This window comes from Manacus candei, unplaced genomic scaffold (assembly GCF_025592945.1).
Source record: "Manacus candei isolate 608988 ecotype Guabito, Panama unplaced genomic scaffold, ASM2559294v1 h1tg000023l, whole genome shotgun sequence".
NCBI lineage: Eukaryota > Metazoa > Chordata > Aves > Passeriformes > Pipridae > Manacus > Manacus candei.
The window spans coordinates 19,223,237-19,240,892 of NW_026138071.1; the positions used below are offsets into that span (position 1 = coordinate 19,223,237).

Sequence of the window (17,656 nt, forward strand, 5' to 3'; positions counted from 1 at the left end):
GCCGAATCTAACAAGCTGTAGAGGTCTACAAGATAAATCAACCAAGAATTTTGGAATTACTCTGTGTTCTAAAGAGAGATAGAGACAGTCAGTCTGACTGCATCCAAAAATTTTATTCAGAAAATCAGCTTGAAATCCACCATTTGGATTGACGTGCAGTGTCTTCTTGATTCTAATACAGAAGCTGAAAAATAGACATTCTTCAAAACAGCCACAGAAAAGCTGTTAAATAATTCAGTACAGGAGATTTATTTTAAATGGACCATAGTTAGAACATCCATATAGATAGCAGCCTCTTCTCAGCAATATCATCTGGCATGTCAGAAACTTAAAACTCCAGACAGCAGAAAAGAATTCACAAAAGCTCTCAAAAGGCTTCTCTGTAAGGTATCTGTATCTCAAAAGGTATCTGTAACAGAAGTCACCCCTTATGCAGAGTTGAAAGGGAACATCAGACATACAACATGCTCCATCTACAACTGCTTTCGTGTCCTAGCACCATAACTTCCTCTTGAACTTAACTTCTTTTTTGGATAATGAGCTGGCAAACATCTTAATACACAAGTATGTAACAGTGCAAAGTAAACTCCATTTATGGCTCAGCCATGTCAACGCAAGTGGCTGAGAAAAATCATAGACATTAAGTCTGGTACAACACACCACAGAAACTCCTGCCTCATGAGTACACCTTCTGAGCCATCAAAAGGCATCATTTATATTCTGTCAATTCTCCTTCCCCTCTTCCACATATATAGCACATACAGAACTACAAGAAATTTCTATCCCAGTTACCAGAAACCAAAACTGAAATTAAGTACCATGGAGCAGTGAATCTGACAGCCATATTCCAAGCAATGACAATGCAGGAGCAGAGTGACTTGTTTTACCTTGTCAAACAGCAGTTTCTGAAAACTAGACATTTTGGCAATCCAAGACCATGAAACTTCACCAGCATGTCACTTTTTATGTTCCTGTACTAGCACCCTGAACTCATGATGGCTCCAGAATTCATTCTCTTCCCCTTTTGGCTACTGAATCATTTAACCTGAAATCATTTAATTACTCTGTCTGCAATACAGGTACAACTTGATGCAGCCTACACCCTGCATCCATTTCTAGACTCAAATTTTGGTGCACAGTATGGCAAAAACAGACAGGTGTGGAGGGTTATGAGGAGCAGCTGAGGTCACCTGGTCTGCTCAGCCTGGAAAAGTGGAGACTGAGGGAAGACCTCATTGCAGTTGCAACTTTCTTGTGAGGGGAAAAAGAGGGACAGGCACTGATCTCTTCTCTGTGGTGACCAGTGACAGGACTCAAGGAAACAGCATGAAGCTGAATCATAGGAGGTTTAGGTTAGGCATTGGGAAAAGGTTTTTCACCCAGAAAGTGGTTGAGCACTGGAACAGGCTTCTCCCCAGGGAAGTGGTCACAGCCCCAGGCCTGACAGTTCAGGAATCACATGGCATGATTCTTTGGGCTATCCTGTGCAGGGCCAGGAGTTGGACTCAATGATCCTGATAGGTCCCTTCTATGATTCTATAAGCTATGGGAGAAGTGCCACACAACTGGCATCACAAAATTCCTGCATAAATACTGACTTTGGTTCTACTTTTCACTATGCACTAGGTATAGGGAATCAGCCTACCCATATATCACTCCTGAAAGAGGTGTAAAGGCGTTAAATATTGCTTAAATGAATGATTACAGATTGAGTACTGCTATGGTTAAAGAACCTACTGAGGGACAAAACATCAGTGTAGAAAATCAGTATCTGATATCCACAAATGCTGTGCAATACATAGCTGTCCCCACAACTCTTCAGGGGGTTGTAATCACTTGCAATCCGAGCAGCCAGACACAAAAAGACTCCCTTCTTTGTCCACTGTAAGGGTTAATTACAGGACCCTCTAGTTTTCATTTCTTCACAAAGGGGGCATGGACTTACTGTGTCATGCAGTAAGGCAAAGAATATGTACACTTCTTGACCCTCAAACCAAACTTACATTGTCACAAAAGTGGAAGAACATTTTCTGAAGAATATATTCTATTGCTAATATTTTAAATAAATAGTTGTATTTAGCATCACTCAAAAAACCCCAAAACAACCAACCCACAAAACATCAACCAACCCACCACATCATCAGAGCCTGTAAGGATAGCCACTATTATTCTTACTTCCTTTTTCCTGTTTTCTTCTCCTACGAATACTGACACTGTATTTCTCCTACAAATCATCTTTTCCCTACCTGTTCTTCTCTTGATGCTCCCTACCATTCCCCTTCTTGTTCCTGCTTACATTTTCCATATTTGTTTTCCTCATCTGCCTCCTCTTGGTTCCATTCTCCCTGCTTTTGGTTAGGTAGCAGAAGTGCTCATCACACGCAAAAGCTAGTGAGGGAAATCGGAAAGTGAAGTTTGTGAAAGAGGTCACTCTTGTTAACATCACTTAGATATATATGACTTGAAATGACATCTTATTTCTACAACCACAGAAAACATTTGTTTCACCATTTGCTTCATTTACTAGCCCTCATAGGAAGTAACTTTAAGATTCCAAATCTGTCATTTTAATCCTTCTCTTTCCCCATTAAAAAACTACACCAGAAACCAAGCAAGGCATGCCAAGGCTTTGATTTTGTTCCCTGGATAGCAGACTCTATTAGGAATATCAAAAGTTTGCAAGTGGCCTACTTTAGGAGGGACAACCCATCCAGGTTTTACTGTTATACAACAAGCAGATTACTGAACTTTTCATGTTAGGCACTTACTCCACCGGAGAAAAGTTTTCATATTTATGGAAAAAACTTGGGAAAAAAATCCATTAATAAAGGCATATTCTTTTTCATAAGCAAAACCAGTGAGGATGGGGTGTTTAATTTAATCCAAAGAGCCCATGGCTTAAGAACCGTGCTACATGCTATGCTTAGGTTCAAATATTTTTAATTGTCCTTTTACAACTATGGTTGTAATGAGTGTGAATCAAGTTTCAGCTTCCACAAAATATCTGCAAAAATCCCCCATTTTTTTAACTGTGTGGTAGATTACTGTAATGTCCTGCCACATGTAGACTCATTTTTGCATCAGTGGAAAACTTAGCCAAAACATGGCAGACTGTCTCATTTAATAACATAGAGCCCTTGTGTGCTGTGGACAGTACTGATGACACAATCTCTAAGGCAGCAAGCAGATGGAATCCAGATTATTAGAAAGACCATCTCTCTCCCCCTCCTGTTTTGGTAGTCTGTGGAGGCATGCAAACCACAACTTGTTAATGAAGAACTAGCATTACTATGTAGGAATTCTTTCCTGACACATTTGCCGTGCAGGGGAAAGTACCCAGAGCATTTCGGTGGTTTGGTCCAGCTTGTATTTGTTTAAGCATTAACTGCTAACAGGTATGCTAAAAAATCACCAATAAAACAATGAAGCCACTTTAGTTTTGTTGGAAAACCCAACAGCTATACAGTTTATAGCTCTTCTCCCTCTGTTTACCTGTTGTATTTAGTTGCAAGATCTGCTGCAGTGCTATACAATAGCTACCATTCTCACCCAAGCTTTCAGAGACTTCTGCACTAAAATATAAAATCTAGTGTCTTAATGCACCAAAATGCTTCCAAATTCTTGGGTTTGGAAGCAACAGGCACTTTAGATATACATGAAATAAAATGCATAAAGTAAAAGTATGTGTGAAACTGTTCGGATCATATTAAATACTTCTTGTTAGAAACTTCAGACATATCCTTTCCAAGAGCAGTTAAGTAGGAAAAAGAAAAAGTTCCTTCGTCAGTGTGTGCTGGAGCAGAAGTGAGTATTGTTGGCATGGGTCAGCGGTCTCATTCCATTTATAAACTCTTCCGTTCAGTTCCGTATGGATATCTGATATAGGGAGTTTCCTGCAGCAACAAAAGTAAAAACATTCCATTAGAGAATGAAGCAAGACACCATCTAAGAATCCACAAGAGAGAAGACAACTTTAGACTCAGCAAGGAGAAAGTTCCAAATTTCAGTCTTTACTGCAGAGGCTAGACCTCTAAAACACAAGGCTGAAGATGCATTTTGAGACAAACTTATAACCCAAATCGCTGTTGTGATGTTAATTATGCTGATATGATGATCTGTGATTTCAAGACAAGGTTTTGGCATTTGTAAAAAGGTACTAAATGTTAATGCTGCAACTACCTTGAAAAACAGCTGTTAGTTCCCTGGTAGATCATTTGTATAGACAAAATCTTTGTTGTTGTTATATATCCAAATATATATATGTGACTTTTGCTCAGATTCCTTTTGATCTCTTTAAACAGAGAAAAGTTTTCTGACAGTTTAAATTCAAGAATACTGGCAATCTAGTGGCTGAGTGAAGGATAAATTAAATCTACAAAAAGCAGAAAATCCTTCCCTCTCTACAGCCTTTTTCCTGAACTTAGGCACTGATTTTCTTATATTTGCAAGCAGAGCTCTCCTTAATGGTACATGGTAATCCTCAATTTAACAGAAGCCTGGAATGTGCCTTTTTATCTTGGAGAAGGAAGATTTTGCATCCTCTCTAAAGTGCTGAAATACATTATCCAGGACTCCCTTCTTACTCTGCAAACCCCAGTGCCATAACACACTTTAATTTTACTCTTCACAACCAGAAACTTCATTCCTACCTCAGGCTACTTGTCTTTTAGCTTATGACGCTGCATGAAGTCACTTTACAGGACCAGATGGGATGGAACTTAAGGTTTCTCTTTCTCAATGACAACAGGCTGTCATAGGAAATGGGTTATTTTTTTCCTCTTTTTCTAATTTACCTTATGTAAGGATCACGGAGTAGCTCAGCCAGACAACGCAGATAATATGAGCATGAAGTTGAGGATTTTTCTAGTGTAGATACATCCACCTTACAATGACTCCAAAAGATGTCTGCTCCTCGGGGGATAATGACTTTAGTAATGATATTTTTATCATTCCCATCTACTTCCAACAGACTAGTACATTCTTGCTCATTTTCTGGCACAATGTAGCTCTGAATAAAAAAAAGCTTTGGTTTTCCTAGGAGTCCAGGACATGAGTCTGGTGTGAAGTAATTTTTTATTTGTTCCAAAGGGAATCCAGAACAGGTAATGTCTGTACAGAAGATGCCCTGATGACTTCCACGGCTGACCAATATGCAAATGAAGCTGTCATAATTTCTGTGCTGCTGCAAACTTGCAACATCAAGCAATGTTTGCTTCATGGTGGCAATATTTAAATATCTGTGACAATGAACGTCATAGCCCAAGCCTCTGAAGGTCTCTTCCAACACATCTGAAAGAAGCAACAGGTAATTAAATCACAGTACATTGGGGCTCAATCTCAACTATCCTGAATTACCATATTTACAGTGTTTTGCTATTGGAACTAAGTACTTTATCACAACAATTAAAAAATCAGGAGTACGCAGTGTTGATCACAGTACATTACATACTTATAGTGCTATATGCATGTTGTCTTTAACGTGAGTTATCTACTTCATGATAACAAAAGACAGTATTATTTGGCAAGTGATCTGTTCCAAATTCCACAGACTCTTGCATACTTCATTTAGAGTGAGTATCCCAAGTTCCTGTGACGCAAGAAGAAACATTAGAAAATGTTTCACATACTTGAAATGGTAAGGAATTACGTGAATAGCATGGGAAGCCTGTTTCCCCTTTTAACTGGTCAAAATTACTCTGAATGGTTATTATAGATATACAGAACTGCATAAAAAACATAGAGGCTCCCTTAATTCAGTCAAAAATGAACCTTCTGCAGTAATTTATGTTTCCTATTATATAAAACAGACTTTAAGTGACAAGTCTCAGGTGAAGAATGTACACTGGAGTCTTAATGGTGACAGAATGGCATTTTCAGGGAAAAAAGAAAGCTGAGCAAAGAACCCTTTCAAATGAGTTAAAAATTAAAACTGTAGATAGCCAAATCCTGAGGTTTAACTATATTGTATTTGTGTTAACCTGTGCTGCAGGAAAATGTGCTAAGTTCTAAATAACTACTTTGGATGATTATTAATGGCAGCAGAGCCATTTGTAGGTGTATCTGACCTGCCGGGTGCTAAACATGTCACTCATTATTGTTCCTTTCCAGTCAGCAGACTCCCATTGTCACATTTACACTTTCTGTTCTTGTACAAGTACTTGAATGACCATATGAGCTCATGAAGAGCACATATAATGATTTGTTTTACTTTTGTGCCAACCTTTGTATCTAGTAGCAATTCCTGTGACAAAGATGTCTGCACAGTATATTGCCTGTGCAAAAGATCCATGCCTTCTAAGGAAGAGTAGATCTAAATTTATGTATCTGACATAGCAGTTCTTTCTCTCTTTCCTGTTTTCTCCAGCATACATGCCTTATCTGCTTTTATACTTATGTGTTTCATTTAAAGAACTCGATCCTGGCATAGTAAAACACAGGTCAATAAAACACAGTTCAGTAAATTGGGTCTGAACATGCTGAGATGCCATTGGAGACAATGAAATTTAAAGATTTATTTTTTCTTAAACAAGGCTATTTTCACACTTCATGTTCTCTTTAGCTCTACACACTGAAGAAACATAGCTCCAAGTAGCAATTATTTTGGTACTGGAGGAGACTATCAAGCTACCTTCCAGATTAAGGCTGCATAGTAAGTTTCTTGCATCCAAAGGGTAATTTGCTTTCTCAAAGAAAGAGAAGAACAGGAAAGCAAAAAAGCAGGCAGCAGGACAGAGCGGAATGTTTGATTCCAAGAGCCACCAGCCCCAGTCCTTCAGTCCTTGGAAGATAGTCTGTTTTCCCCTTGAGACAAATTCAGGGGTTTTTTTTTGTTTTGTTTTTTTGAGAGTAGAAGTGAGGAAGTGCTTTAGTACTTTACAATGAACAATATAATTTCTATATGTAGCAACTGCATCCTTGTTCTTCTAGTCTTTTTGGGGGGGATTTTGTCTGGTTGGTTTTGGTTTTTTTTTTCTTCTCCAGAGATCAGTACAGGCCAAAATCTCAAAGATGCTTCCCAGTTGCATGTAACTGAGTTAAGTGCCTTCCTTTTCCCTCTTATCCATGCATGGCAGGATTGTGAATCAGTTTTAGTTCCTGTTATCCTAATGGCAAAATGTCTTGGTTTCTATAATTTATCCAACATATTATTGTCAAGCAAACACAAAAATTTTACTTTCCACATCCACTGCTCTTTAACAACTACATGAATAATTCTAAGTTGGTCCATCTGCTGGACCATTACATATGATAAAAACAAAAGATATGTCCACAAACCCTCTCCTTCCCCTGTCTCCTGCCTACTACAGAACTGACTGCAATTACTCTCTTCACTTTTATTTTTAGCCTCAAGTGCTACAGTGGTTAGAGACTGAGGGATTTTTCTGCTTCTGCAAAAATCTAATTCTTGGATTAGATCGGGCCATCAGAAAACCCCCACATTTTAACCATGGCAGTGACTACAGAGACAGCATGGTGAGAGTTTCAGTTAAACTGTGCAAGGTATGACAGAAGCCTGCATTATTAATAAAGGAACACATAACTACTTAAAATCTATCGTGCCCTATATGACTGCACTTCAAATCCAATGGTTTTGGTTGTCTTAACTGGTGGGAAACACTATCTTTACCATCTCTGCCAATAACCTGCTGTATGACTGTAGCAGGTAGGTCTCTGAACATCCTTTTTCTCCCTCCCAAAATTCAGTCTATCCTCTTCAAGTTCTTTCATTCAGAGATTCTGCACCAAAAAACCAAACTAACACTGCTTGCAATAGTTGGGGGGACAGTTAGTTTTAACCTCAGGTTGGGCCTTCCAACTCCCTGCTTTAGAAGACTTACTAGAATTGGTAGACTAGCTGACTAGGACAACATTACCCTAGTCTGGCTGGTAAATGTACAATATACTCTTTATATTATATTGTTCTAATTATTAACAAGTTAAGGAACTTCAAATTCCAGAGACTTACCTGCATCGTTGCCAATACAGTCTATGATCAGGCATATTCCTAAAGGTTGACTTTGCATTCTGTAAGGTTCATCAGTCCCCTGAGGAACATGAGAGGACAATTAGAAAGTTAACATCACTCTCTCAACTTACAGACCTTACTGTTTTCTCAGATTTTAGCACCTCAGATCTATTAAATTACATTTAGTTGTTTTCCATAGAGTAGCTAGCAGAAATCTATCTACTGGGATGTAGCATATCTTATTTACACAACAAAAAAATCAGGAGAAATGGACTAATGATTCTTTTCCCCTATTTCTAGTACAGGCTTAATTTTTGTTTCCTTGCATTATGCAATCCTTCTACTATAAAGATCCTCAGAGACTAAGACTATATCAAAAATGATAGAAGCAAGTCTGAAATGAACCTTACCTCTAAACAGATCTTCAAGTCTGTCAGGTTTTGGGGTTTTTTGCCGTGTGGGGTGAAGGGGCTTTTTAAAGCCCTGCACTATGAAAGCAATGGTCTTCCTATAGTACTTCCAAATTAAGTATTTATTGAAGTAAAAAATAAATACTTATATAAGTATTATAATACTGTCTCTGCTATTGAGATGTTGGGAGCTACAAGCTTCATAGTGCCAACACAATAGAGAACTTTTGTGTTCTTCAGGTGTGCAAGCAAGCACTGCTCATCAGAACATTTGTTCCCTTATTTAGTGGAACAACTGCGTTGCTCCTAAATAATCTGTAATGACTATCACAATCTCTCTCCCCTCTAAAGAGATTAAAATTCAATTGGTACAGGTAACTCTGTTGTTCCTGTCCTACAGGAGAACTAGTGAAAATAGCAGTAGTCCATTCTTATCATTAATACCTAAAGCATGTCTGTCTCCTGCCTGGAGCAGCAAGGGGTGAGGAGGGAAGCATAAACAAAGTTTGTTGTATGCAAGGAAGCCCTGTGACTTCTAATGAAGATGGCAAGAGAGGTCTGACCTCCAACAGGTGGTTTTAACTTGGCCTCCACTAATAAATGTACAAGTTCCGTGTACACACCACACATACATGGATTTTGCACACTGTTGCTTCCAGAGTAGCAGCAAATTTTTAAATTTAAAAATATATTCTGTGAAAGCAATTCACAGAACCTGTTTATGGCTGAGGGTGCACACATTACTCTGTCTGCACACAATTAAAGGAAATCCCCAAATGAAACACCCAGAAAACCAAGGTAAGTTCTCACAGAGGTTATTATATTCACATGCATACATATGGACAAGCACATACCTTATGTGACGCTGATCCCGACTCCTGAATGGACATGGGAACTGGTTCTGCTGCAGTTAAAACATACAGAAGCAATCTCAGTACATAAGTACCAGTGAGCTTTCTTTGACACCAGACCAGTTATAAAGAGGAACATATCTCACTCATCTGGACCTCTTAGATTCTATGTATGCCACTGAAGTTTAAAAAGCCTTAAACTCTTCTCCTCTAAATTGTCATTTTCGATTGCATTTTACATTGCTTGTGACTAGAATAAAAAAGGAATCTCTCCTACACTGAGGGAATTCAGCCAACTACTCTTAAAAATCACCATATTTGAGCAGTATTTCCAGAGAAAACACAATATACATAGAAAGAACCTGGTACTCAGGATAGTCAATCTTATCCATGGTTTTATTAATAAAGTGTTTATTCTGTTAAAAACCTGTGACAGTGGAAACCCACAACAATTTTGAATAAAGTTTTAAAATGTGGCAGCACAAGCAAAGCAACTAAAGACCAAATAATGAGGCCAGGCTCAGTTTTCAGACGTACCAAATACTCTCTGCTCCTGGTGTTATCAGCTGGATTAACCATAAACACAACCATCAAACAACAGTCCTTTTGATACAAAGAAATTAATCATTTGGCTCTTTTAGATTACCAAAACTCAGATAAAAATGCTCTTACCCAGGGTATGATTTAGTCCATTTTGTAATTTTTCTTTGTTCCCATTCTGAATCTAAAATGAAGAAAAAGGGCATAATTTTCCCTTTCTATTTCAAGAATAATCATGTGTTCCAAAATAAAACACAACAGTATTTCTTTCTCAATAAAAGGATTATATGTTTTAGATTCATATATATCACCTAATTAGGACTACCAAATAACTAATGAAAAAAACCACCAAAAGCCCAAACAAACAAAAAACTCCAAAATTATTGTTCCTCAGAAAAAAAATTACCAGCTTGTCATGATCAGCAAAGAAAAGTTTATTCCCTAATCTAGTAAAACAAAAAAAAAAAAACCTCCACAGATGTGAATTTTGTTTCCCGTAGAGCAGCAGGGAACATTTACTGAACACATGACAGAATTAATCTCATCCAATTTAGCAAGACTAAAGACCTTAAGAAAGGTCATACTAATACAATATCAGACCTAACCCAAATATAAAGAATACTGCATCCAATAGGATTTGATGACTTTTCACATACTGACATATTTTCTTAACATGAGATTAAAACGAACCACAAAAAAAAAATCTGAAAAATTCTTCTTAAAAAGCTCTAATCTCCAGATTCAAAAATTAAAAGCTACTTTCCCTGCAAGGTCCAATGGTACAAAGAAGAATAATATGTTTTGTAAAGACCATTCAAAGCAAAACTCCACTAGAGTGTAGTAGAAAAAACCTTTCAAGATAGAGATTTTATATGTTCAACTAATAGGAAAAAATTCACAGGACTTCTTTAAAGAGGACCTTTCTCACTCAGAAGATTTAACTCAGACCCTAAACCCGGCAAATAGTGGGAATAACAGAAATAAACCAAGTAGTATTTTAGTCACTAGCAATCTCTCATTCCTCAGGCTCTGAAAGATGAATCTCCTTTTAACATCTGGCAATATTCAGAAATAAAGGATTTGTCTGATTTCTTGTATACTTACCCCTGAATTGTAAGGAGGATCAATCAGATTGAGATTAGTGAGAGATGCTGGGCGTGCATTTACATACACTGGCTGAGAATGAATGGAGGACATTAAAGCTGCAAATTTAACAGAAACACACAAATACACCATGATATATCAACTGTTTTAAAAACCTAAATCTGTGAAGCAGGTAAATACTCTGATTTGTAACTCATAGTTTTATTTTCAGTAAAAGCACATCTCATTCTTGCTATCAAGAGTAACCACTGCAAAAATAGCATCTTACCTTTGTGTTTGTAGTTCTGAATCTTCCTAATCAAATCTATCCTGTGAATACTTCGAAAACAGTTTTCTATCAGATCCAGTTGATTAGGAGCCACCAAATTTAGTTTCTCCAGGTCAATTACAAGAGCTAGAAAACTCTAGAACAGCAAACGAAAACCAAACATTATCAGTAATTTGTTCTCTATCAGAAGTAACAAAACAACCCAGAAAATACTGTGGGGAGGTCATAAAGGCTGTATAAGCAATGTAGGGATGTTACCTTTTGACACACTAAGAAAATATTCTGAAAGGTATAAGAATTCTTGGTATTATCACAGAAGTAATAGAAAGTGATATTCTTAAAAATTAATTTTAAGTTTTTGAGGAAACAGTTTTGCATTTCATTTTTGCTACAAAGCCAGTCACTGGGAATGTCATCTCACATGCCACTAAGCAAGAGGCAAAAAAGTTTTGTGAAATTTGTAGGGCCTCTCCTTCCTTGATTAAAGAAAATGTTTTGAAGAAGACAGAAATCTTCAGTCTTCTACGCACAGTGGTCAAGTTTTCTGAATCCTCTCTACTGACTTTCTGCTTTCTCAGAGGACTTAAATATTCAGAATAAAAAGGTACAGAGAAAGGCATAATTAAAATAAATCTGTTCCTTTGTAAGTGAAGCAGAGCACAAACATAAAAAGTGACTTTGCAATTCAAGATACATTTCAAATGATTATTGGTTTCAGATCCTTCTTATATGAGCTTTCAGGTCAGTATTACTGAAGACTTTTTAAAAATGCCTTCTGCCTGTGAGGTTCATTCTAACACTATGCATTTAGATACAGCAAGCACTGTTCCCTGTTTTTCATGCCTCCTTCCTTGAATTAAAAAACAACAAAATGAAATAGAAGCCACTACTCTGTGTCCACTTTCTGATGTCTTTCTACTCCTGCCTCTCTACCCCTTGCAGCACTGTCTCCTCTCCTTTGATCTCTAGCTACTTGCCTTTTTACTTTGATCTCTCACTGCTCCAGGGGAGAATACCAGAAAAACATACCTTATCTTTTGCCATTTTCATCCGAGGTGTATAGTCTCTAAGTAGAAAAAGAAGAGAACCCACTTCCTCTTTTTCCAGATTCTCATTTATTTCTACCATTAGCACCCTGAAAAAAAGTTGAGATATTTCTAAATGATTAGCTTGAAGCAAGATCCCTCCCTTGCCCAACTACTGAGCTTCTCCCATGTTCCAGTCTTAATGTATCATTTCCAATTAATAAACAGGCAAAAAACCTACCATGCTACAAGATCCTGCTCTTTCTAATTAGCACCTGCCTTACTCACACTGTAATAGCCACTGTTAGGAAAACAAAAGTCTTCTTCATGTTTCAATAGAGAATGAGACAACAGAACACATCTTTAACTTTTTTACCTATTAGGTACAGGGTTTTTATTTTAGTGAGAAGTTAACATAGGAAAATCTTCCTTGTGAGTATATGTATTTCTTTCTGAAGTCTCTCAAAGAAAATAACTGGAACTTCTTAATTTTAGCCTCTCGAAACTAATAGAGTAAAAAAGTAGTATGAGAGGTCCCTTGAGAAAAGCTATACCACATGGCTATGTGCCCAAAGCAAACTAGAAAATACCTCTAACTAATGATGTCCCTTTACAGTGCCATTTTTATCTGCTAATCTACAATTAACAAACATCATTGGTTTTATTGACTAACATACAAACTCCTGAAATATAGATGCTTCTAATGTCACGACTTGTGAGAAGCTACTAAGGTTTAATTTAGGGACTAAACTTGACATATTCTTTTCACTGTAATTCTAGATATAATGCTCTTTTCTGCTTTTCTTTTACCTTTAATAACTTTTTAAAAAATAAATAAAAAACCAACCCTCCCATCCCTCTCCAAAACTAAGAAAAACCCCCCATTTACTTTGAACAAGATAGCATAGCTTTGAAATCTGAAATAGATATATTACCTGTAATCAGGGATAAGTCTTAGACTCCTGGTCAGGTGAGCTTCCACTGTTGCTTTCTCAGTGTTCAAGATCCTCCTCAGTAAGTCAAACCTTTTAACTCTGTACAGCAGCTCAGACAAGCCAACAGGAGACAGTTTCTCCCTCTCATTCAAAGCTGCCAAGATCTCTCTAAGATCAGCAGTGGCCAAGTCAGGAGCAAGGTCTCTGCACAGGAAAACCATCATCTCTTCTTCTTCTTTATCCAGTTCTTCTTGAATCTGGTGAATAAGGGCAGCTGGCACTTGGCACGCAGTCATCACTCTGTTGCTGTGCCTACTGGTTATAAACAGGAAACCAACGTGACATGAAGCCCATGTCTATGGCAGCACTTCTCTGGTGTTCATTCTTAACTAGGTGCATTTTTACAAAAGCAGTTCTGTGGGAGAGAATTAGAAGTCAGTAAATCAGGGATCTGCTGCACAAGTTCACAGTTAACTCTCCTAACTGAAGTATTTTGCTTTCGACTAAAACTCCAACTTACTTTTCACAGACCTCCTGTGTTCGAGGGACTCTCCCAGCTATTCATTATAGAACTAAAGGTACTTGGTAGATCATACTAATCAGAAAGACATGTGAGTTCTTTTTAAAGTGAATTACATTGACACTAATCTGTAAATTCCATAGGAAGTGAAACAAAAGTCATCAGCTTCCTGATGAATGGGTACTTCAAGTATTTCTGAAAGCTCTGACTCCTTCCCAGCAACCCTCCACCCCTCTGCTCACCACCACCTTTTCTCCCCTCAAAGTCTCAAGGTATTTTTCAGGAAGCTAAAAGGTAGTGCAATCATATATAGTAGATGAAAGAACGAAAAAAACCCACACACATATAAAAACACTGCTATCAGGTATGCACTTGGTCTTGAATAAAGTAAAAATTAAGGAAATATTAACAAGATAACATGTAATATTTTAAAATGCTAATTAGCTGTAAATACAGGAGCATGTGGATTTTCTTACTTATTGGCATAATTTAAAGTGATTCCAATCTGAATGAATTATTCGGGTTTTAAGGATTCTCCATACACACCCTTCATGCTCAAAAAGGTTGAAGAACTGCTCAAAGAAAAAATTCCAACCTTCAGTATGCAAATTGGTTAACTCTGAAAGTATAGATAAGCCACAGACTGCCTTTTTCTTCATGTAACATTCACGTGTCACCATACTGAAAACTGAAATAAAAACTCCACCTTAGAAAAACCCCCAGCCTTGTGATTAACAAAATCAATAGGGTGCTATGTTCAATTTCCACTGCCACCAACTCTGGAAATTCTATCTAGTCTCCTCTGATCTCCATTACATACATGGAGAAAGGTGAGATGAGCAATCTGAAGACAAATCTTAGTCCTTAAAAGGAGTTTGATGACTAAACTGCATAGTTTTTTTTACACTGTACCGGAAAGCAAAAGCTAACACAACTTCAAAGCCTAACACACTGAAGATTCTAGCACCTGAGGAAGATTTTTTTAAAGCATTTTCAGCCTTTTGTTACACCTTCTGGAAGTTACAAGCAACAATGTCATACACTGTGTTCATAAATGAAGCAGACGAGATAAACTCATGTACAAGCCTTCCCCGCCCCCCAAGTGCTGTTTAAATGAAAAATAACTCTACAGATCTACTTGACTTTCCTAAGAAAGGAAGTAAGAAACAGATTTGGTTAAACCCATGGACTGGGTGTCACTGCCCACTAAAGGAGTGTATCAGAGGATAAGCAGAGGAACTCCTCTTACACTCTAATGTGTTTTGGAGAATGTTCTATCAGAGAAAAAGCATATTAATTGCTAACTTATTTTCAATCTAGCATCAAACATTGATGAGAATTCTACAGAAAGACACAGACTGTTTTCATGCCATAATGCAGTCAAGAAAGGGGAGACAGAAAACACTTTCATATGAAAGTATCTCCCAGATACATAGAGCTGGGACTTTCAAAAGGACTTGAGGAAATTTTATTTATGACTCACTCTAAAGCAAACAGGAATTTAACAACTTTTGGCCATTTTCAGAAATCTCAAAAAAACTTTTTAACTATTCCAGTTGATTTTTATCTAGTCTTTTAAAACTAGTTAAAAAAAGAGGGAGAGAGTGTGAGTGTGTGTGCGTTAGGGAGTAATTTCCTACAGAGTTGAGATTTCAGACATGCAAAATTACCAACTATATGTTACTTTAAAAATAATCTGCCTTTAAGGTACACATATAAATAACTTACTTTTGTGAACTTCCTTTATATAAGCTAAATCACATGCTCATTATAAAAAATGCTGATCATACTTCTAGTGCTGAAACTGTCTTACCTGTACGCAAGTCTGTCCACAAAAACATTGGAAGAGTGGTGTTTGACCATTGCCAAATCACTGATCCAGATCCAGCACACATTGGTTTCTACCCACTATTTTCCACTGATGGTCCATATACAGTTTATTACATCAACTCTGTTGGACAAGTATCAAGACCAAAAATTATTGTGGGGGGCCTACTTCCTAATTTTATGGAAGGGGGGGAAACAAAAGAAAAATGACGTGGGATCATGTGTTCTTCTGTATGATTCCACTGGACCAGGAATGATGCTCTAAATAAAAGAAAAAACAACTGTGCACACTCAGTGATCGCCAATAACATTCACTGGATACTGTGTGCCGAATGAGTAAGCGCAACATGAAGTAAGTTTTTAGTATAAACTAAACCAGTTTATAACTTTGCAACCAAGCACCACGTGCCCATATTTTGACAGCAGATATGTCACAAGACTGGGGCAAGCCCAATGCATTCCATGTGCTTTTATCTAAGCCAGATCCACTTCACTCGAGGAGATGAAGGGGCCATCTGGTGAATTTTTCAAACATCACAGATACAGTTATCATAGCTGCAATAATTAACGAAAAAGTGAAAAGCAATGGCAACATAAAACCGAGCAGGCTGGCTTTTTATTTAGATTACCCGGGCCCTGCAACAGGACCTACATCGAATGTAGATTCTCTACAAAGAGGAGAAAAAAACCAATTTATCTTCTAAGACAAAATAAAAAAGTTCATACTCAGAGATAAAACTGCCCAAATAATTTGTGTGTTCACGTGCATGTGCAATCAAGGATTTTTTTTTCCCCCTTGCAAGGAGCAGGAAATAACATCGTACTAAAACCTCACACACAAAGACGCACAAGGGTCCAGTTAACTCCCCGCTGGCCATTTTGTATCTCGAACGTTTCACAGTCATCTTCCCGCCAACAAAACCAGGATATAACCCCAGTGGGTGCGGCTGATGCGGAAAACGATCCTTGTTTCCCAAGATGAGTTCATGTGGAATACCCCACGCTGGCAGGATAGTAGGAGGTGAGCTGGCGGCGAACGGCGCCGGGGGCGCTTTGTGCCTCCTCCGCTCTGCTCTGTTTGAACAGGCGGGGCGGCGGCAGAAGGGCAGCGCTCCGAGCCGCTGCCATCCGGCATTTTTCAAAGTTGCAGAGCGTGCTCCGCAGCTTTCCCACTTCCCTATTTCCTCATCGCCCTGTGCCCTCTAACAGAAGGACTTGTGCGAGGTACTCGGGAAAAACAGGGAATTCCCTCGGGAACTTTCGCATTCCTTATTGTTCTATTAGGCTTAAACAGTTTTCTCACAGCGTAAACTAGTAGTGCCCGCACTAAGTTTTTTAGATACGCGCTACTTTTAACGCCCCAGTCCTCCTAACAACACCCGCCACCCCAGCAACACACACAGAAAACAACAACTAGACGTGGTTTATGCAGTTTTCCACTCAAATTTCTAACTACGTCATTTTAGACCGCATTCGGTTTCGGTTTTCCCCGTGAGCCAAGGCCAGGCTCAGGCCTCCCTTGCGCCGGACGCTCCGGCCACAGCCCGGCCACAGCCCGCCGCTCGCCCGGACACAGGGGAGAGGACCCGACCCCGGAGCACGGTGTGTCAGCCGCCTACACTGAGAGCGCAGCGTGAGAGGGGGAGTGCGAGGAAAGGAGGGGGGAAAGGTAGAACGCACCCAGACACGCCGGGGAGGTCCCATCGACGGCACTCGCGTCCGCCACTGGGAGCAGGGAGCAGGCGGGGGCGGTGCCGGCCCGGCCGGGCGAGGCGAGGCGGGCTGAGGAGCGGTGTTTCCGTGCCGGTCCTGCGCCGGGACACGGTGTGCGGAGCAGCGCCCCAATGCGCCCGCCCGGCTCCCGCACGGTGGAGGCGGGGCAGGGCCGTGTGGCACCGCCCGGCGCCTTCCTCGGACATTCCCTGAGCGGCTGCAGAGGGGAGGCAGCCCTGGGAGGGGATGGAATAGCGGGAACGCGGTCCTGGGTTCGGTGTGTGCACGGGAGTTTTTGTACCGCTGCTGGTAAGGGGACAGACAGGACGGCTCTGTACTGCCCTGGGAGCTATTAAGTAGTAGAGCATTTTTTAATGAGCAGCTGCAGACCTGAGTTCAGTGGGAGTACGTGTTTTGGCTGGGGTTTAGGCAGAGGTAAGCCCCTGCTTGGTTCATGTCTTGCTCTATATGAATTCGTTCGTTCATAGTGAGGATAA

At 39.2% G+C, this 17,656-nt stretch overlaps 1 protein-coding gene across 2 annotated transcripts; it reads right to left on the reverse strand.

The window, feature by feature from the left end:
- Positions 1-93: 93 nt before the first annotated feature.
- Positions 94-17,315, reverse strand: CFLAR (CASP8 and FADD like apoptosis regulator). Of its 2 annotated transcripts, XM_051787099.1 has the most exons (11): positions 17,127-17,315; positions 15,433-15,570; positions 13,100-13,414; positions 12,169-12,274; positions 11,140-11,275; positions 10,872-10,969; positions 9,900-9,951; positions 9,231-9,280; positions 7,967-8,045; positions 4,794-5,289; positions 94-3,893 (listed from the first exon to the last, which is right to left on the reverse strand). In XM_051787099.1, the coding sequence occupies exons 2-11, from the start codon at positions 15,480-15,482 to the stop codon at positions 3,755-3,757; spliced, it is 1,521 nt and encodes a 506-aa protein (XP_051643059.1). In that variant the 5' UTR covers positions 15,483-15,570; positions 17,127-17,315; the 3' UTR covers positions 94-3,754. The 2 variants fall into 2 exon arrangements, with proteins under 2 accessions (XP_051643059.1, XP_051643061.1); XM_051787101.1 differs by lacking the exon at positions 17,127-17,315 and having other exon boundaries at positions 13,100-13,514; positions 15,433-15,564.
- Positions 17,316-17,656: the final 341 nt, after the last annotated feature.

What these genes read in the sequence shown, in the direction of transcription:
- CFLAR (XM_051787099.1), bottom strand. Translation starts at nt 15,482, where the DNA reads ATGGTCAAACACCACTCTTCCAATGTTTTTGTGGACAGACTTGCGTAC. An exon ending in TCAGAACTACAAACACAAAG is followed by an intron (nt 10,970 to 11,139) that starts GTAAGATGCTAT and finishes TTAAATTTGCAG; the next exon opens with CTTTAATGTCCTCCATTCAT. An exon ending in TGGACTAAATCATACCCTGG is followed by an intron (nt 9,281 to 9,899) that starts GTAAGAGCATTT and finishes TTTTAACTGCAG; the next exon opens with CAGAACCAGTTCCCATGTCC.